Consider the following 20,471-nt stretch of genomic DNA (forward strand, 5'->3'; position numbering starts at 1 on the left):
CGACTACGCCCCTGACGTCGGGACGCTAGGTCGCCGCGGGAGGCGCCGTAATCGCCGCCCAGAAGGAAGGAGGGCGGCTGTGCGAGGAGCTGCTATGGTGCTTAGTTCCCCGGCAGAGCCGACCGAGACGCGGCGGTCGCGGCCATGAAGGTGAGAGGCCGGTGGGGCCGGGCAGTTCCTCCTCGCCTCTCCTAACTGGCCGGGACGCCTGAAGCGCCTTCCTTTAGCCTCAGAGGTGAACCCCGCCGGCACCTCGGAGAGCTCCGCTGAGGGGCGTCCCGGGCCGGCGTCCGGGCCCTGCCCGGCCCGGAGCGGAGATCCCGGGCTCTGGGACCGCTCCAGCTCCCACAGCGCCTCCCTGCAGCGAGCCTGAGGAGGCGGGGAGAGGCCGGGAGGCCCCCGCGCTCAAGCCTGGTGGGCCCGTCTTTGCTCCTGGCCCTGTCCTCTTCCTCGGGGGCCTGAGGCAGACCCCCCCTAGTTCCCGCCTCAGCCGTCCATGCTTTTGCCCACAGCGTGCCCTCTCCCGTCCCGAGTCCTTGAACTAACCCAGATGTCGGGAACACGACGGGACTGTCGCAGGATGCGAACTGCAGGACGAAGGGAGAAGGAGTTAGTGCAGGGAGTCGTGAGGCTGGGGCCAGGCCAACAGGTTAGAAGTGCCTCGGGGCGCCCTTGCGAGGGATTTCAGGCTTATCTTTGGGGCCGTGACCCAGAGCGCTAGCAAACGAGATGTGTCTGCATCGCCACTAGGTACGCAGCAAGTAATTTGACAGCTTGAGTTCTTCAAGGTGGGTGTGAGAGCGTGGGAACATCAGTGAGTGAGAAGTTTAAGGAAAAGGGGAAGCGGGGAGACTCTGGCCTACTTTTGGGAGCTGATTTTCTCAACTTGATCGCCGAGAGTTCTGCAGAGCTCCGTGTACACGACAGTCAATCCAGGTGTTGATTCGTTAGCTGAACTCCAACCAAGTGGGGTAAGGTGATCCTCTTTCAGACCTAGACGATTTCATTAATCCCAGGGAAGAGGTGTGCTCGTTGTGGGTGAGGAAAATAAGCGGGAACTGCTGGCTTAAAACAGAACCTTCACAAAAAAACCTCCAAGGTGGACCGTGGAGGATTGATAGGGAGTGTCAGGCGGCCAGAGAAATTTCAGCAAATGTTGTGTGTTGGTAGGAGGGAGACTTGCTGAGTTGGGAGTAATTGAAAATGCAGTCCACCTTTGAGGAGTTTGCCAATCTAGAGAGAAAAGACCTTCTCAACCACATTACAAAGCAGAGTATGATGCAAGGTATCAAAAACCTCAACGCTCTGGAGCAAGAAAGGATGTTTCTGGCCTCAGGAAATAAGGAAGATTTTTGGAAATAACTTTTTTTTTTTTTAATGTTTATTTTTGAGAGGGAGAGAGAGAAAGAATGAGCGGGGGAGGGACACAGAGAGAGGGAGACACAGAATCCGAAGCAGGCTCCAGGCTCCCAGGTGTCAGCACAGAGCCCAACGAGGGGGCTCAAACTCTCTAACGGCGAGATCATGACCTGAGCCGAAGTCAGATGCTTAACCGGCTGAGCCACCCAGGTGCCCAGAAATAGATAACTTTGCGAATAGTGTGTGAAAGTATGAAGATATTGTAAGACCTTTTTAATTCACATTTTTGTTTTAATTTATTTGATTTGACAGGGAGAGAGAGCATGAGCAGGGAAGGGGCAGAGCGAGGGAGAAAGCGAATCCCAAGCAGACTCCTCACTGCCCAAACCCACAAATCATGAGATCATGACCTGAGCTGAAATCAGGAGTTGGATGCCCAACCGACTGAGCCACCCAGGTGTCCCTAACATATTATTTTTAACTTCCTGGTATAGTTATAAAATATTTTAACTTAGAATGCCTATTAAAATACCTAAAACTAGCTATCTTCCCTGAAAATTATCATCTTGCTATGTTAAGATTCAGAAACAAAATAGGGGTGTGTGTGTGTGTGTGTGTGTGTGTGTGTAGATATTCTCAAAGAATGTCGGTATCTTGAGGAGTATTAAATTTGTGGCCCATCAGTGAACTAGATGCGGAAGGAAAAGAAGTAGGGACAGGTCCAGTATTGAACTTTTTAATCAAGTTCTTTAAAATCAATTGAAGTGGAAGATACTGCTGAATCGAAATTTTAGAAACAAGGTTTGGTGGTAGGTAAAAATGTAGCAAAGATAGATATTTTTTGAAGCAAAATGGAGACCTAAATAGACATCAGTCTATTTAGACTGTCAGAATTTAGGATGTAGAATTTCCTCCTTTGTGGTGTATGGTCTGATTAGTTGATAATTAAAAAGGCAGAATTTCTGCAAATTTTATTTCAGTTGCAGTTTCCGTAAGAAATCTTCCCACGTTTTAAGGAGCATGTTCTTCTCATGTGGCTCTAAATAGGTTAAAGATTTTTGATAATTATCTCAAATGTTTCTTCTGCCTTGTTTTGTTTCTTCTGGTAGTCCTAAGTTCTATAGGAAACTGTAAAACTTATTTTACATCACTAGTGGTGAGGTTTGAAATATCTTTTCATGTTGTTTAACACAAGGACGTTGAGTTTTAGCAAACAAAATTGTTGGGAGTTGAAAACAACACATATGGTGAGTGAATTCTCTGACGAAACTTTCCTTGGTGGAAGAATTGAATTCCTGCTTGGTCCTAGTTAGCTTCATACAACATCCAAGAAAATTAATATTCTTCAGTCTGAAACCTGGAGGTAACTGTATAATGTATTTAATTGAGAGTTATAGCAAGCAACTCCTAGGAGATGGCATTATTATTGCTCTTTACCTATTTTAATCAAAAGCAAATGATAAAGGGGTGCCTGGCTGGTTTAGTTGGTGGAACATGCAACTCTTAGGGTCGTGAGTTCAAGCCCCATGATGGGCATAGAGCTTATTTAGAAAAAAATGATTTAGACTAGGATCGTTAGTTTTCTGCTATTTTCAAATCCATCAACTTTCTCTCTCATTGGCTGTCATTTAGTCTTCATGGAAACCAGCATGGCTTTTTAAATTCTTCATTCTAGTTTGCCTAGTTACTATTATATTTGGTGGAATCATTAAAAGGGATCACACCCTGATGTGGTTTAGAATAGGATTCAAAATTTGCAGCAAACATTTTTTAATTGAGCATTTTGGAATTATTTTACCTCCGCAGGGATTCTAAAAGCACATTAGATCTCCCTCCCTCCCCCCCCCTCCCTCCCTCCCTCAATCAAAGATGGTTGAACCTTGAAGCCATTTGAAAACTCTGGCACTCTGCCAGAAAAAAGGCTGGGCTTTTGGTTTTGCAAAGATACAGCATGTTTCCTCTTGCTTTTGTTGACTGAAATGATGATTCAGAGTGGGCTTATATTGTGTGAATCTGAGGAATCTGAGAGAGTGCTTATAAAATTGGTGGTGTCTCATGGAAGTAAATGTCAGAGCACTGGAAACTCAGTCCCACTTGCATGCACATTGTTTAGATTTGTGGATACACTCCCCTCCTCTGTACTCCTACAGAGGGAAGATAATTTCTAACTCATCCTCTAGGAAGGAACAATATAAGACAAACACTTTCAGCATTTATGCTATCAGAGAAAGAAGAGAACTTTTATGTAGGTAAGTTTTAGCACAGGAAGCAAACGGTACTTTCTGGAACTTTCTCAGATCTGTCTTCCTGTGAGGTGGTGGCATTGTGGTCAACTAGACGGCAAGCAACTATTGGTCTGCTGTGCTGGTGACTGGCCTGTTAACAAGACCAATAGGCGACAGAGCTAAAGTCATGCTTTCAAATTGGTGTAAGTAAAACAAACGTTTAAATTTCTGTTTGTATTATTTCTTTTTTTTTTTTTTTTAATTTTTTTTTTAACGTTTATTTATTTTTGAGACAGAGACAGAGCATGAACGGGGGAGGGTCAGAGAGAGGGAGACACAGAATCTGAAACAGGCTCCAGGCTCTGAGCTGTCAGCACAGAGCCCGACACGGGGCTTGAACTCACTGACCGTGAGATCATGACCTGAGCCGAAGTCGGCCGCTTAACCGACTGAGCCACCCAGGCACCCCGTTTGTATTATTTCTTAATTAGTGCCAAATTGGGAGTGAAAAAAGTCATTATTGCCCCCCTTCACCCCCAAATCTTGGTGTACTGGCTTTGGAAAAAACACAAAAACTGGCATTGGATACCAGAATAACATGAGATCTAGGTGTCTGGGCCAGTCCAGACAGGAGGCTTTAGAATTTGATTTTTTTTTTTTTTTTTTTTACCACGGAGCATGTAAGTTTTTAGTATGATACCTAGTTCTTAGCTAATACAAGCCAGGCAGGCCATGTCCCATGAGTATTCTATTCAGGAGCAATTTTGGCCTAAGGGGGTATGTAGGAAAGGGCTTAGATTATCATGAAAATCATTTATTTTTGCTAGTCATTGAGGAGTAGAAAATAAACTGCAAACACAGTTAAATTCCCTGAGTTAGTTTTGTGCCAGGCATAGGTAGATAGTTGTTTTGTTCAGTTAGTCTCCATTTCTGAACTACATTTATGGTCCAGGGAAGAAATGTTGCCATCTTTACAGATTGTTCCTTCCAACCTCTCGGATTCATGTAGTTTAGCCTGTAGAGTCTTGCTCTCAGCCATGGTCCCAAGTAGGATTTAGAATTGTTAGTCACATAAGCCCAGATCATAGCTGTAGTTTTCAGAAATCCAGACTTTGGCTTCACTCACGGAAGGGTAGCTTTTTGTTTTAATAAGCAAAAGATGAATGGCTTAAATATTAAATATTAAATATTGTTTTAATAAGCAAAAGATGAATGGCGTAAAAAAGGTGTAAATATCACACCTTTTTCGAATGGGGGCAGAGTAACAACTCAGTGAATTTAATGCAAATTTAAAAGCCAAAGGGCTGTGCCTTGTATGCTGTCTAGGAATTAGGTTTGCTCAGAAAATCTAGGAGGAAGTGGAATAGTTTGGAAAATATGCTTCAGTCTTACTACCAAAAGGTGAACAGAGAATGAATAAAGGAAAAATAAGGGAATGCAGGCTGCTTAAACTGGTGGAAGATCTTAAAGGATAGGGAAGACCATGGGAAAGAACATGAGCCTGGGTCTCTAAATCTAAAGCTTTTAAAGGGAAGATGCAAGAGGGAAGCTCTTTGGCTGATATCTTATGAGACACGGGAACTGGGCTCCAGGGACATAGAGGCAGAGTCAAGAGCTCAGAGGATCAATTGGCATGTTCCCTCTCCACACCCCCCCTTCAAGAGCCCACATTCAGTAAACTTGGGAAAGTGCTCTCTGAAACACTTCCCTAATTGCTTTTATAGATTCTGTCACTCAAAAATTGGGACTGTTACCCCAAGTAGTAACAAAATCTGGATAGATTTGAGAGGGGAAAAATAGGTGTAGGACACTTCAAGCATTATTAGGTGAACGTCAAGGTGACAGTTGTGAGGTAGGAATGCCTGTGCCCTGAGGGGACGTGCAGAAAATATTGAGGAAATTGGGATGTTAAGGGAAAGTGCTGGAAGGTGAAACATACTAAAGGGGGCAAGGAAATGGAGTTCAACAAGCCTGGGGGGATTCACCTTCTGGATGGATTCTTCAACTTGCAGGTGAAGGACAAAAATAGTTTGAACAAGGGCTGCTTTTGACCCAGAAATCATTTTCTTTCTCCCAGTGTTGGGGATCTCACACAAGAAAATATGGAGAGGAGTACTTTGGGAAATAAAAAGTTGGGGCCAAAAAGCAAAGAGTAAATAAAATGACGGAATAAATTAAAAATGAAAGGCGGCACCAAATTTCAACAAAAGTTCCAGGCCAATATGTGGAAAGGAACTAATATAACAATTAGATAAAATTGTTAAAAACTCAGCCGATCCTTTGTGAAGGGACTAGGGGAGACCATAGAGGGGGAGGAAACAGTGGAGGCATGTCCTACTCCTGCAGGGAAAAATTATCCACAGATTATGAGGAGCATTTGGCTGAGGTCTTGGTCCTGGAACTGGAGAGGTACAGGCTTTGGAAGTAACCACAGCCTCTTTTCGTCAGCACTCTGCTGAGAGTGGTTTTCCAGCTGAAACCCTGTAGACAGGAAACAGAAATCGCCTAAACTGAGCAGGTGTTAACCTTGTAACCTTTGCTGTAATTTGAATCAAGTGGGGAACTTAAAAAAATTCGGGGTGGGGGGGCGGTGGGGGCTGGCTGGCTGGCTCAGGGGAGCATGTGACTCTTAGTTTCCGGGTTGTGAGTTCGAGCCGTAAGTTGGGGGTAGAAATTACTTAAAAAATAATAATAAATCTTTAAAAAAATTCTGATGCGTCAGGCTATACCCAGACCAGTTAAGAATCTTGGGCTGGGACCCAGGCATCGGTATTTTTTTAAGGCTCCCCTGTTGAGTCCAACCACTGTTTTCAGGGCCATGTCATAGGCCTGTGCAGTTTCCTAGCAGGAGACCAAGGCAGCAGCCCCCTGGAACAGAACTAAAAATCCCCGTTCCCAAGAAGTTGGGGAGATCGAGTCACTGAAGAGAGATCATCTGCACTTTCTGCACTGGGGTGCCAGAAAACGTGGGGTTTAAGGGGGAAATGGAAGTTAATTTTTAAAAATTCGCTGGATGGGAAAGAAAGGTCCTTCAAGTAAAATTAGTGCCTGGGGCTTCCACGATTGCAAATCTCTGAACTTTGAAGAAGGTTGGAGTATTGCAAATGCTATTGTCAGAAGATAATAGTCTAAGTAGGTAGGGTCACCCTGAAGTGTGAGTATTATTGGGAAATTTTGTCTAAGTTCTCAGTGCTGATGAGGCTGAGACCTAGTTCTTTTTGGTGTTTCTTCTTTCCCTCTGCTATGGTCTTTGGCTGAGTTATACTAAATATTAGGTTGTAGCAACCTATTTTTGCCTGGGACAACACTTTGGGGGTTGGCTTGAGCTTTTTTATTTTGTAGTGTGATGACCAAAAGAAGATAGGAGTGTTCTTTTCGTTCTTTTCCCTTCTGGGGAATGAAGAGGAAATTCCCTCCCCTTTATAGAAACGAGGAGTGGGAGAAAGTTGTTACTCCCAATATTGATATACGTATAGGGATTCTACCTGTTTTCCCAAAATTAATCCTTCTATTCATAAGAGCTGTGAATATTTGCAGCCTAGAATTGTGATGATTCTACTCATTTATATGATTTGAAAGTGTGTATCCTTCCTTAACTCTGGTAAAACTGCTTTCTGGTAGAAGGAACAAAATGTGACAGTGCTGCTTTTTATTGAGCTCACATCTGAGATTTCGTGCCTGCTGGGTTAGAGTCCTTACCTTTAATACTTTCTCAAAAAGATGCAATTGGATCTTTCTGGGTAGCATGCAAAATGTAATATTACATTGCCTTTAAAGAGGTAATATGAAGAAACCTTCTACACGGTTATTTTCTTATCAGTCGTGGTGGAGCTAGATGTTGTGCAAGGAGGGAGTCGTGTCCACAAGGAACTTGCAGTTGTTTGCGGAGGCACATCATCAGGAATCAGAAGGGTTATGGATAAAAGCCAACACAGCTGTTTAACTATTGTAGCTAGGTCAGCAGGAAGCAGAAGCTTACTGAGAACTTTACTTCTTTAAACTCCTGGAATGAAGAAGAGTTTATCCCAGTGGTGCTTTCTGCAATTAAGGTATTTCCTTCCCAAAAATGTTATGTGCAAATTATATTTATTCCCCCCAATGGTAAACTTGAAAACCATTATTTTATGTATTTTTAATTTCATTATAATTAACACAGTATTATATTAGTTTCAGGCATACTGCACATTGAATTTTTAAAAACATTTTCAGTTTTTAGAACTCATTTTGTGTGTGTGTGTGTATGTATGTGTGTGTGTTCGTGTTCTAAGTAATCTCTGTGCCCAATGTGGGGCTCAAACTCACGACCCAGAGATCAAGGGTCCTATCCTCTACCAAGTGAGTTAGCCAGGCACCCCAAGAGCTCATTGTTTAAAGCACTGAGGATAAATCTTTTGCTAAAAGAAGGCTTCATTTAAAATGTGTTTTTACAGTTTTATTGATATTGACCTGCAATGTTACATTAGGTTCAGGTTTGTAGCACGGTAACTAGACGGACTTGTCACCTCTATATACTGTGCTGTGCTCCCCACAGAAAAGAACACTCACTTTCAGTGAACTTAATAAATCTGGATTTTCATATTTTTATGTTTAAACATACCGTGACTCTCAAGCCTGAGGTATATATTTGTTTAAAGGTATGAACTATTAATTATAATTTAACCTGACTTTTATTTATTTTTTTTATTTTTATTTTTTTTTAACATTTATTTATTTATGAGACAGAGAGACAGAGTATGAATGGGGGAGGGTCAGAGAGAGAGGAAGACACAGAATCCGAAGCAGGCTCCAGGCTCTGAGCTGTCAACACAGAGCCCGATGCGGGGCTCGAACTCACGGACCGCGAGATCATGACCTGAGCCGAAGTCGGACGCTTAACCGACTGAGCCACCCAGGCGCCCCATTAACCTGACTTTTAAAGGCATCACTGTTTCTCTAGAATTATAGGGTGTGAAGCCATATAATACTCACGTCAGTGACCCTGCTACTTGAGACTGTTTGAACCCTGCATTGTGGTTTCCTATTGCTTTACCTTCTCTTTTCCCTATATTTGATGTAGCATTACTTGTGGGAAGTAGCAAGAATAGCATGATCCTTCTGTAGCATTCTAAATAGCCTTTTGAGGTTGTTTAGAAAAAACATTTTTAAGAGCTTGTTGGACAAATAACAAATGTTTGATAGAGTTAGATAATAAAATATGGAACTATGTGGCCATTTTAACTAATAAGATCTCATCCACCTGGACTTCCATTACCTATCACATTATCTAGAGTCTAGAATATGCTTAAGAATTAGGACAAGGGGCAAAAAGTTCATTGGTTCCAAACACTACAGCTTTTATACTTTTGTTTGGGAAAGTACCTTGAGCCCTCACTGAAAATATATTTTCATATATACTTCTGACATGCTTGGCTATCAGCTTTGTGAGTCTGCAGTAATAAAGGGGGTTGCTGGAGGTGAGTATAATGTTAGCAGTGGTGCCTCTCAGAAAGGGAAGAGACTAGAGAAAAACCCAAAAGGCAATACGTTAATTTCAGGACATTCAAATGGAGTGACAAATAATCCTTACACCCTGGAAGGTCATGATGGTTATCCAGTCATCAGAAATTGTGTTTAGTATTTTCCGTTTGAAGAGATAGGATCACTGCTTTTATAAAAATATATTTTTAATGTCAAAGCAATGTATTCTTTTTAAAGAGTTTGGAAAGTAGAGAAAAACTGGAGAAAATAAATGTATACAAATTACATTAAAAACCAGAGCTTCAGTTGGCATTTTGATGTTTTTCCCAGTCATTTAAAAAAAATTAAAAAATTGTATATGCCATAGTTTATTAGGCATGGCTGTGAGTGAGAACAGAAGTTTAATGAAATTAAGTAATTTGAATTTATATATTAAAAAAAATGTTTATGTTTGAGAGAAAGAGAGCATGCATGCAAGTGGGGGAGGGACAGAGGGGGGGACAGAGGATCTGAAGTGAGCTCTGCGCTGACAGCAGAGAGCCCAATGTGGGGCTCAAACTCGCAAACTGCAGGGTCATGACCTGAGCCGAAATTGGACGTTTAGCCGTTCTGCTGTGCTATCTAGTGCAGTGGCCCCAGTTGAAGGTTGCCAGATGGAAGACAGGATGCTCAGTTAAGTTTGAATTTCAGATAAGCAACAAGCAGTTATTTTGGTGTAAGCATATCCCACGTGTCACACAGCCTGTACTTCTGTTCAGTCATTCATGTGTGTGCATGCACGTGTATCTGTTTCAGTGTGTGTGGAGTTTTTTGGGTTTTTTTTGTTGTTTTTTTTTTTATAAAATTGGGTATATGTTGTATCTTTTCCTTTTGTTTAATGATGTGTCATGATTTTACCCATTGCCAAGTATTCTTTGAAAACACCAAAAAATGATCTCTTTCCAAAGAGCTTAAATTTGTGATGCTTAAAAGAATGATCTTTCAAAACCACAGTGAGATCTTGCCTCCCACTTACTAGAATTGCTATTATCAAAAAGACAAGAAATATGTGTTGGAGAGCATGTGAAGGAAAGGAAACCTTAGTACACTGTTGGCAGGAATGTAAATTAGTGCAGCCACTATGGAAAACAGTATGGAGAGTCCTTGAAAAATTAGAAATACCATAATCCAGCTATTCCACTTCTGGGTATTGACTTGGAGAATATGAAAACACTAATTCAAAAAGATCTGTGCAACCCCTATGTTCATTGCAGCATTATCACAATAACCAATGTAGGAAAACAACCTAAGTGTCCATTGGTGAATGATGGATATTATGTGGTTAATGCATACAATGGAATACTACTCAGCTGTAAAAAAGAAGGAAATCTTCCCATTTGTAACAACACAGTTGGACCTTGAGGGAAATATGCTAAGGGGAATAAGTCAGGCAGAGAAAGACAAATACTGTATGATTCTACTTACATGTGGAATTTAAAAAACAAAACAAATGGACACACTCACAGATACACAGAGAACAGACTGCTGGTTACTGGCGGTGGGGGTGGGGGTGGGGAGGGTGGTAAGAGGATGGGCGAAATGGGTGAAGCAGCTCAGTTGTATGGTGATGGATGGTAACCGGACTTGTGATCGCTTTCTAGTGCATCCAGGTATTAAATTGTGTACATCCAAAATTCATTATATACCAATTTTGCCTCAATTAAAAGAATAATCTCAAAGTTACTCAGGGCAAATGAGCCTCTCCAGAATGGCATTCCCGGAAGTTCCTAGAGAGCCCAGGTTCCACTCAGCTTTCAACTGTGGTCTCTACTTGTGTCCCTTTCCAGGCGGGTGCCACGTCTATGTGGGCTTCATGCTGTGGGCTGCTGAATGAAGTCATGGGAACTGGAGCTGTCCGGGGCCAGCAGTCAGGATTTGCAGGAGGCACCGGTCCATTCAGATTTGCACCAAATGCTGATTTTTCCACTTACCCACCAGCACCTACGGAAGGGCCTAATATAGTTTGCAAAGCCTGTGGACTTTCATTTTCAGTCTTTAGAAAGAAGGTGAGTTGGGTGAAATGTTATCTATAAAAACATCACAATTCTTGATTGTATGTTATTTTGAATACTAGTGAATCTTTTTGTGAAAAATATGAAAACTTTTTAAGTTTTTCCTATTACCTTATGTAAAGCATTCCCACCTTTAAAAAAAAATTTTTTTTTTTTAATTTATTTTGAGAGAGAGAGTGCCAAGCAGGCTCCATGCTGTCAGTGCAGAGCCTGGTGTGAGGCTCGAACTCACAACCATGAGATTATGATCTGAGCCGAAACCAAGAGTCAGACGCTTAACTGACTGAGCCACCCAGGCACCCTAAAAATATAAAAAATTCTTATTAACCTGAGGGGTGCCTGGGTAACTCGGTTGAGCCTCTGACTCAGTTTCAGCTCAGGTCATGATCCCAGGGTCGTGGGATCGAGCCTCGTGTTGGGCTCTGTGCTGAGGATGGAGCCTGCTTAAGATGCTCCTCTCTCTCTCTCTCTCTTTCTCTCTTTCTCTCTTTCTCTCTTTCTCTCTCTCTCTCTCTCCCTCCCTCCCTCCCTCCCTCTCTCCTTCTCTCTGCCCCTCTCCCCTACTCTCAGGAGTGTGCTCTCGCTCTCTCTTTAAAAAAAGTGCTCAGGGGCGCCTGGGTGGCTCAGTCGGTTGAGTGTCTGACTTCGGCTCACGTCACGATCGCGCGGTTTGTGAGTTCAAGCCCCGCGTCGGGCTTTGTGCTGACAGAGCTCAGAGCCTGGAGCCTGCTTCAGATTCTGTGTCTTCTGGCCCTCCCCTGCTCGTGCTCTGTCTCTCTCTGTCTCAAAAATAAATAAAACGTTAAAAAAAAATTTTTTTTTAAAGTGCTCAGTTGAATGGACTGTATTACTGCTCAAGTGTCCTGACAAGGTATTGTTCTCACATTGTGAGAAGATGTACTCAGGCATCTTCTGAGCTCTGTAAGCTTTATTCCTCCTGATGATGCTTATGTTCCGGAGCAAGGGATTTCATTAGTCTGCAGTTTTGTTCAGAGGTGATTTACTGTAACTGACCTCGTGTTCCAAAAAATGTATCCCTATCCACCTTCTTCACTCAAGTGAAGAAATAAGTGTAAGGTAACTACTGTGTGGAGGTTCAACATGAAACAGTTGGGCTACAACACTTATTTTCTCTAGGACGGAAAGTCCTTTTTTCTGAGCACCATCATATTGTGAGGCCATCTCACAGTCTTTGATCGTCAGTTCAGTCCTCTGAAACACTTCGGGAACAAGGTGTTAGCTGGTGGGAACAGTGCAGCAAGTAGAAAGGGTCACGTCTTCATGTCGTCCCTAAGCTTTGCTTGTGCAGTGGCTTTGAGTGTGATTAGGCCTCGGCAGGGTACAGGTGACTAGAATAGTGAGATCCTTTGTTTGCTTGGAACGACCTTGAGAGATCATTTGTCTTTCTCTTTCCTTTTCCCTGTGTTGGGTCCCCTGCCCACCTTGTCTTTAAATGGGGAATTTCACATAGGAAAAGAGCAGGAAGTTTGTGGTGGTGCTTTCTGCTCCACGTGGTTCGAGTCAGCTCTGTTCTGCTAATTACATGTTTGCACCAAGGGGTGGAAAGGTTTTAATTCATTAACACAAAAGTATGTGTTTTTCTTAAAGGGCTGTTCTTGAACTTGTGTGAATCCAAACTGCCTGAGCAGGGAGTGTTTCGATTTTCATGGCCTCGGGAATACGGAAGTGGCTATGAGAGTAGCCAGGTGCCATGGGAGACTCTAGAAGAACTAAAATTGAATTTTCTAGAAGGCGGGAAGAAAACTAGTGCTTTCCCAGGGGCCTGTAGGTGGCTGTCATTGACTGCTTCTTGTCTCTGTTTCTCCAGCATGTGTGCTGTGACTGCAAGAAGGATTTTTGCTCCGTCTGTTCAGTCTTACAAGACAATCTCCGTAGATGTTCCACTTGTCACTTACTACAAGAGACGGCCTTTCAGCGCCCACAGTTAATGCGACTAAAAGTCAAGGATCTCCGGCAGTATCTCATTCTTCGAAACATCCCCATTGACACCTGTCGAGAGAAGGAAGACTTGGTAGATCTCGTTCTCTGCCACCGCGGGCTGGGCTCTGAGGACGACTTGGACACGAGCAGTCTGAATTCCTCACAGTCCCAGACTTCTAGCTTTTTCACACATTCATTTTTTTCAAACTACACAGCCCCTTCTGCTACCGTGTCTTCGTTTCAGGGAGAACTTATGGGTGGAGACCGGACCTTGGCATCTGGAGCGCTGGCACAGGTACGAGGCTGGGATTCCCCCCAAGGGCCTGGCGTGTCTGCTCGGCCAGATGTGGTGGGGTCTTTACGGCTTCGTGAGCCCCTGTGGGAGCAGAGATTGCACACGCCTCTGACTCCTGTGCACGCGGGCTCTCCTGGGGGGCACAGAGCCTCGGTGGCAGGGAGCCCCAGAGTCAGCTGTCTGAAGCTCAGCAGTCTCTTGACTCTAGTTGCTTCAGTTTCCCAAGACGTGAAATGCTGTTAAACTAATGACTGAAAAGTAGTGCATCGATGTTTGTAGGCTCATTTGTCAGGGACCACATACACGATACAGTAAGTTAACCTAATGCCCCGTTGCCTTGCGACAGTAAAATTGCTCTAATTCTAATTTAGATAATGGGAAAAAGCCATCTGAATTAGTCAAAGGATGTGATTATTTACTAATTTCAGAGAGATGCCACGGTAGAATATTGTCCCAGTGGGGTCCTTGGGCATTCTGCTTGAATAACCTGCAAGGGCTTGTAATTAATATTCAGTTTGTACGTATGAATGACTCCAAAATACTGAATGGATTGTTTTGAACACTTCTCTCCACATTTAATTTTCTTCTCTGAAGAAAGCAGTTAAAAGCAGAGGGAAATCGGGCCTACCTACCTCTAAATGGTCATAAAGTAGAGAAGTCCAAACTAGGAATTTTATTAATTTTCCAAATGAGAGCTGGCATAATAATGATGCAAACATACGACACCTCTGACTTTTGTGCCGTTTTTGGTTATAGGACCCCACTTGGGAGGTGTGGGTCTTTGGGTGCTGTGACATGGTGCGTGTGAACCAGTGAGTGGGGTGGAATGTTTGAAGCTGGGAACTGACCTAGAGTATTGTAGAGCTATGGCCAAAATCAAGTCTGAAGAGAAAGATAGGAAAGATGGCACATAACCCATGCTGAAGGTCTCTGCTCTTCCTAAAGAAGAGTACCTCTGATTGTGGAGGCATTTCTGAAAACTAGAACAAGCAACAGCCCTCGGTGAGGAAGTCTAAAAACCATTCTTTGGAGTCAAAATGTCTAAGTTCTTTTTTTTTTTTTTTTTTTTCAACGTTTTTTATTTATTTTTGGGACAGAGAGAGACAGAGCATGAACGGGGGAGGGGCAGAGAGAGAGGGAGACACAGAATCGGAAACAGGCTCCAGGCTCCGAGCCATCAGCCCAGAGCCTGACGCGGGGCTCGAACTCACGGACCGCGAGATCGTGACCTGGCTGAAGTCGGACGCTTAACCGACTGCGCCACCCAGGCGCCCCAAAATGTCTAAGTTCTTGTAGTGGGATTGAAGTCTTTCAAATCAATTGGCCCTGCTGCTTGGGCTGGACCTGGAACTTTAGTTTGTCTCTGTGTCTCAGACCAGCCTTGGCAGGTCCTTTGAGGACAATGCGGTGCAGTTACATATACTTATGGCTTTGGCATTTCGTGACAGGACCTTTCTCAGGGAGTTAATACTCTGGTGAGGTTTTACAAATTCACACACACAAAGGAATATGGGTTTTGAGATAACTTTATGGAAGGTAAGTTGTTTATGAAGTCATGTAGGGCCCAACTCTTTGGAGCCCAAGGTCACTGTGGAGTATGCCAGGTGTTGGGGTCATTCTCGGGGAGGATCTGTGGGAAAGGTTTTCTCCAGTGATAAATATTTACAAACAGGGTGGATGCCGTTAGGATAATAGGATTCCTAACCTGATGAGATCGATTATGTGTGTAGGTACAAAGTGAAATAGCTTCAGCAAACACAGAAGAAGAAGAAGAAGAAGAAGAAGAAGAAGAAGAAGATGACGAAGATGATGAGGATGATGACGATGAAGAAAACTTGGAGGAGCGGGTGAGAGCTCCTGTCAAATTTGGTTTCCTTGACAGGGGAACCTGGCAGGCAGGTAGAGTGCCCATGCGGCCATGTGCCACATTAGCCCAGGATGTTTCTTCTGGTTTGAATGTAGCATCATCTAGAAGACACTTCAAGAACTGATGCGACGTCTGGGAAGAACACCAGGGCCGAGGGTGGGAGGGCAGTGGGACTGCGGGGTGAGGGGAGCATGCAGTCGCCTGGCTGTGGGAGGTCTGTGCTTGCAGGAATGGAGCTCAGGAAGCCCTCTGTGATTGCAGATGCCCGGCCTCTCCAAGAAGCGAGTGAGAGCTTCGCTCTCTGACCTGTCGAGCCTTGACGAGGTGGAAGGGATGAGCGTGCGGCAGCTGAAGGAGATCCTGGCTCGGAATTTTGTCAACTATTCTGGCTGTTGTGAGAAATGGGAGCTGGTAGAGAAAGTAAACCGATTATACAAAGAGAATGAAGAAAACCAAAAGTCATGTAGGTTTCTTTTTTTCTTTTTTGCCTCTCTGGTAGCCTTCTTTTGGCTTTTAAAAACTGGCTGTTTCTGCCACAGTGAAGGGACGTTTTTGGCGAAAACTACCCTTTTATTGAGCGAATTAGATGCAGGAACCTGTTTGTCGATCTGTTAAGTAGTAAGTTTATTACGTGATGTTGGCTCTGAGATCACTAATGGCAGGTGAGTTAGGTAATCGTTTGTCAGTCTCGTTTTCTTCGCCATAATTTGTGAGAAGTCTGATGAAATTTGTTGTCTCTCTAAAAATGTGTGTTTTCTCACTGACCCCTCTGGCAGGCCAATACTTCGGTTAGCTCGGTAGCTTTTAAATCCTAACTGGGAAAAAGAAATTCTCTACAGCCAAGATGTTAAGTAGTTCTTAGCATCAAGCATCAGGTTTCTGTGTAAGTTGTGAAAAGCTGAGGTTAAGAATTCTTCAACTATTGACCGATGAAGCGTGGAGCAGAAATTCTCAGCCAGTAACAGGGCCAAGCCATAGAGCGTTTATAGGCAAGAGAAAAGATTTTAGTGGTGTTTAGACCGACAAATACTATTTCTATCTAAACAGCCCTCCCATCACTAACTTTTCCATCTTGAGTCTTTTGTCTTTAAATCTGCTTATAATACAGCAATTATTGATAAACAGGTTTATGCCCAGAATACACAGTAAGTGTTATGGCATCCCTATTGCTGAGGTGATGCCACAGTGGCAGATACACAGGTCTTAATCCTCAGAGCCTTCAGAGGTCCCAGGCCTTGGCTGGGAAATGGAATCCTCGCAGTGAGGGGAGAAGCCCGTTTACTTAGCAAGTGTAAATGCCAGCTGCGTACGGTGAACAGTGGTCATGCGTAGCCGTCCTCACCCCTACCCCCCCAGGAGTTTATGGTAGAGGAAGCCGTGACGTGCACGTTTGCCAAAGTGCCTTTTTCAGTTGATTCACTGCTTACCCTTTCCCTGGCCCAATCTCCAGGTGTGTGGAATACTCATTTTGTTTTGAGCACAGCTGGAATCTTCCCTAGTTTGACTGGCTGAAGCCACTTAGGTTGAGACTCACCCCGACAGTCTTACCTCATACCCTTGACAGACCCTGGCTCCTCTGCTTTATGCTCAGAACTTGTAAGAGTTGGAAAGAAACTTCCACGTAGGAGAGGGGACCAAAGCCTAGACTCTGATTTATTCAGTAGCCCTCTAGTGTCTTCTCCATTGGCTCATCCATTGTCTCATCCCATGCATCCTTTGTCCCCAGCCCCTGGTTTACAAGAATCTCCTGATTGTGGCATTGTTATTTCTCTTAAATCCAGAGACTACTGGCCCCTGAAGGTTGAATTCCTCTTCTAACTGTATTCGTGATATATTGATCCCCTCTACAAGCTGTAGAAAGGGAAGCCTCAGTGTCCACAGCTCCATGGACAAATCTCAGGCTGAGGTGAACTTTTTAAAATTCATTCAGCACTTTTCTTAACCCAGGTTGGATTTTCTCAGAACCCAACCTGGGCCACACAGCAAGGATGGCTTATCCATTCATTTCCAGTTAGAGAGACTCCAAATGTACCTGGGTGACCAGGAATACAGTTGGTTTTTGAAATACTTCTAAACTTTCCCCCAGGTACAGGCTGCTTGATGTACTTCATAACTTTTCTATCAGTGTGGAAATAAAGGTCCTACTGAGATGAAGCTCTGGACACTGACTTTTCCCAGGGCCACACAGTTGGGTTGGAAATTCCAGTCGTGCTCTCTGAGGCCCATTAGTAGGGCAACATTGGGTCTCCTCATTTTCACTTACAGAAGTAATTTATCCTTATCGCAAAAACTTGGAGTTACATACAGACAAAAAACAGAAATCAGTAGGTAACATTTGTTGGGCATTTCATAGCTGGCCTTAAGCATTTCTCACTTATTCTCCACAATACGAGGTACAGACATTATTATCACTGCCATTTCCAGCAGAGGGAACTGAGGTGCAGAGAAGTTACAACCCTGGGCTCATTCGACGGCCGCTGCGGTCACCCCAGATGCCTGCTGAGCGCCCGTCGGGCAGCGCGGTGCCCGCAGCCCCAGCTGTCTGTTGCCTTTCAGATGGTGAGCGGCTGCAGCTGCAGGATGAGGAAGATGACAGCCTGTGCCGTATCTGCATGGACGCCGTCATCGACTGTGTCCTGCTCGAGTGTGGGCACATGGTCACCTGCACCAAGTGCGGCAAGCGCATGAGCGAGTGTCCCATCTGCCGGCAGTACGTGGTGCGCGCCGTGCATGTGTTCAAGTCCTGAAGCCCAGGTTCTTCCTGACAGGACGCTCGCCCCAAGCTTGATCCCAGACATTTCAATGCACAGAAGGGACTGGAAACACACTGTTCAGAGGCTGAGACTATTTTTAAAGATTATTTTCACTACTAGGGACAGAAAGATTCGATCCTAAGTTGTGGCAACATTGGTCCATGCCATGCACCTATCAGCCTGTGGACAAGCCGTTTCCCAGGTTTTGCTGGGTTTCATCCCATGTCCATGATCACTGATTGCTGACGAAGTCAGACTGCTTACAGCGTCAGCTACTGCTCCCTTTGGAGAACACTTATCCTGTTCTCTTATTTCTCCTTCATCCTATTTTTAACTTAAACTACTCAGATGCTTGAGACTTCTGTTCTTTGGATGAGATCACTGTCCACAAGTGGCCAACACGGTACACGCTGAGCAGTGGCCTCTCTAATGTTCACTTTATTAGTCATGTATATTTTAAATGCTACTATTTGATGAATGTAAGTTTCCACATTGTTGCTATTTCTGCGTTTAAACGTAATTGGGAACAAAGGACATTCTATAGTCAACTGCCAGGGCCTTAGACTCAACACATCCATTTCTGTTCAGGTACAGCTTTTTAGAGTAAGGGCTGCCTGTAGCTTCGTTCATTAGAGAAGTGTGTGTGTTAAAATCTTTATTCACGTGTAATCAGTTTACACTGTTTTGTATAGTGAAAGTGTATTTTCAGTGCTACTGCTAGCTAATTTGAACTTTAGGAATAAAATTAGATTTTAAAAAATGCTTTTGCTTACATTGTCCTAGCCAGTTTCTAATTCACTTGGGTACAGCATGAATGGGTGTCTGTGCCTGGTGTAGTACCTTTCTTCACATGGGGACAGGAGCACCTTCAAAGCCTTGCAGTGATCTACCTTTGCTGCTGACTCCCCAGTAAGGTTAACTACAGATTTGCTGTTGACTATGACCAGGTATTGTGCCGAGTGCTTTCTAGAGTTCTCTAGCATTCTGAAATAGATGTTGCCTTGCTTTGCAAATGGAGAAACTGAGAAGTTAAAGAACTTGTCTAAGATCTTAAAAAGTGGCCAGGACGCCTGGCTGGCTCAGTTAGAAGAGCATGGGACTCTAGATCTTGGGGTCATGAGTTCAAGCTCCATGTTGGGAGTAGAGCTTACTTAAAAAGTGGGTGAATTATTTGGGATGTGAATGTCTCTTAATAGAGCTGTTACCAAAAAAGTGATAATAAAATATTTGATACTTGAAAAAAAAAAAAAAAAAAAGGAAGTGGCTAATGTCAGAATTTGAACTAGGTCTGATCTTAAACTCTTCTACTACCCCCCAGCAAATGAGAAACCTGACCCGAGCTTATGCGGAAAGGTTCCTGGGACACGAATGATCTGAAATTGCTTTTCTTTTATGTCTAACTCTAACCAGGGTGGTGTTGAGACCAGCTGTGGACTCATTCCCACTGGTAGTGGGCAGGTGTGTTTGTAAGAAATGCCTGACTTCTCAGCTGAGTCCTGTTGGGTTTTATTTTTTGATTCTGCAGTGGGTAGCACACCTGCCTTTAAGTGCTCAGGATCTACAAGTGGGGGCAGATAGAGAAGAAAGTTGGCCTGGTTGTGAAGAAAAACATACCTTCCCCCCTTTTCTGGATTTTAGGGTCAAAGCATACAAACCAAAGCCTCGTGGATATTTCAGACACCCTTCTCTCCTGTTGGCCTACAGAGCCCAGGGTTGGTGTTAACCATAATTCACAGTAAGCAGCCTGAGCAGATCATTACCACACCACAGAACCAGTGAAAGCCCAACCCCTGCTGAAGCTGTAGGAGCACTTACCCTGTACCTTTCATCAGACCATGAACTCCAGAAATTCAACCTCGTCCACAAATCCCGAATTTGGTTGAAAGAAGTCTTCAAATACAGGCTGGCAGGTGATAGTAAACAGAAACTAAGCAGCGGGTGGTTTGTCTTAAATTAGAAAACTGAGATTTATTTGCATATGATCTCAGCTTCAAACAGCTTGTTTGATGTTTCCTCTTGGATTTATAGAAGTTGTCTTGGGTACTTATTTTTAGCAAGAGAATAAAAAGTCTTAATGGTGGATTTTTTTTAAAGTAGTGTTTTGAGGGGCACCTGGGTGGCTCAGTTGGTTAAGTGTCCCAATTTTGGCTCAGGTCATGATCTCATGGTTCGTGAGTTTGAGCCTTGCATGGGGCTCTGTGCTGACAGCCTGGAGCCTGTTTCGGAATCTGTGTCTTCCTCCCTCTTCCCCCCCCCCCCCCCCCCCAACAAAAATAAATTTTTTTAAAAAATTAAAAGGTAATGTGAAGTAATCTTGGTTTAGTGAATAGCCAACAGAAATAGTCTAGCAAGCTTGACAACTGAAATAACCACACCTTGTTAGGTACAGACTTGTTAGGCAGAGGGTAAATATTTCTCTCTGCAATGTCCATTTTCTAGCTGGCATGTGCTGCCTCTAATTTTTTTGAACAGGTAATGTATGCATAAAAGTCTGAAGGTCTACAGAATACAAGGATGTCTCTT

At 43.7% G+C, this 20,471-nt stretch overlaps 1 protein-coding gene across 3 annotated transcripts; it reads left to right on the forward strand.

Moving 5' to 3' along the window:
- Nucleotides 1-29: 29 nt before the first annotated feature.
- On the forward strand, nt 30-20,207 carry RNF34 (ring finger protein 34). Of its 3 annotated transcripts, XM_049619380.1 has the most exons (7): nt 31-150; nt 3,657-3,787; nt 10,868-11,086; nt 12,921-13,328; nt 15,059-15,175; nt 15,457-15,658; nt 17,620-20,207. In XM_049619380.1, the coding sequence occupies exons 3-7, from the start codon at nt 10,883-10,885 to the stop codon at nt 17,940-17,942; spliced, it is 1,254 nt and encodes a 417-aa protein (XP_049475337.1). In that variant the 5' UTR covers nt 31-150; nt 3,657-3,787; nt 10,868-10,882; the 3' UTR covers nt 17,943-20,207. The 3 variants fall into 3 exon arrangements, with proteins under 3 accessions (XP_049475336.1, XP_049475337.1, XP_049475338.1); XM_049619379.1 differs by lacking the exon at nt 3,657-3,787 and having other exon boundaries at nt 30-150; XM_049619381.1 differs by lacking the exon at nt 3,657-3,787 and having other exon boundaries at nt 33-150; nt 17,752-20,207.
- The last annotated feature ends 264 nt before the right edge of the window (nt 20,208-20,471 follow it).

Source organism: Panthera uncia (assembly GCF_023721935.1).
Source record: "Panthera uncia isolate 11264 chromosome D3 unlocalized genomic scaffold, Puncia_PCG_1.0 HiC_scaffold_8, whole genome shotgun sequence".
In the NCBI taxonomy this organism is placed as follows: domain Eukaryota; kingdom Metazoa; phylum Chordata; class Mammalia; order Carnivora; family Felidae; genus Panthera; species Panthera uncia.

Bases quoted from the DNA above. Each gene is read 5' to 3' on its own strand.
- RNF34 (XM_049619379.1), top strand. The intron at 13,329-15,058 runs GTACGAGGCTGG...TTATGTGTGTAG, and splicing joins CATCTGGAGCGCTGGCACAG to GTACAAAGTGAAATAGCTTC. The intron at 15,176-15,456 runs GTGAGAGCTCCT...CTGTGATTGCAG, and splicing joins AAGAAAACTTGGAGGAGCGG to ATGCCCGGCCTCTCCAAGAA.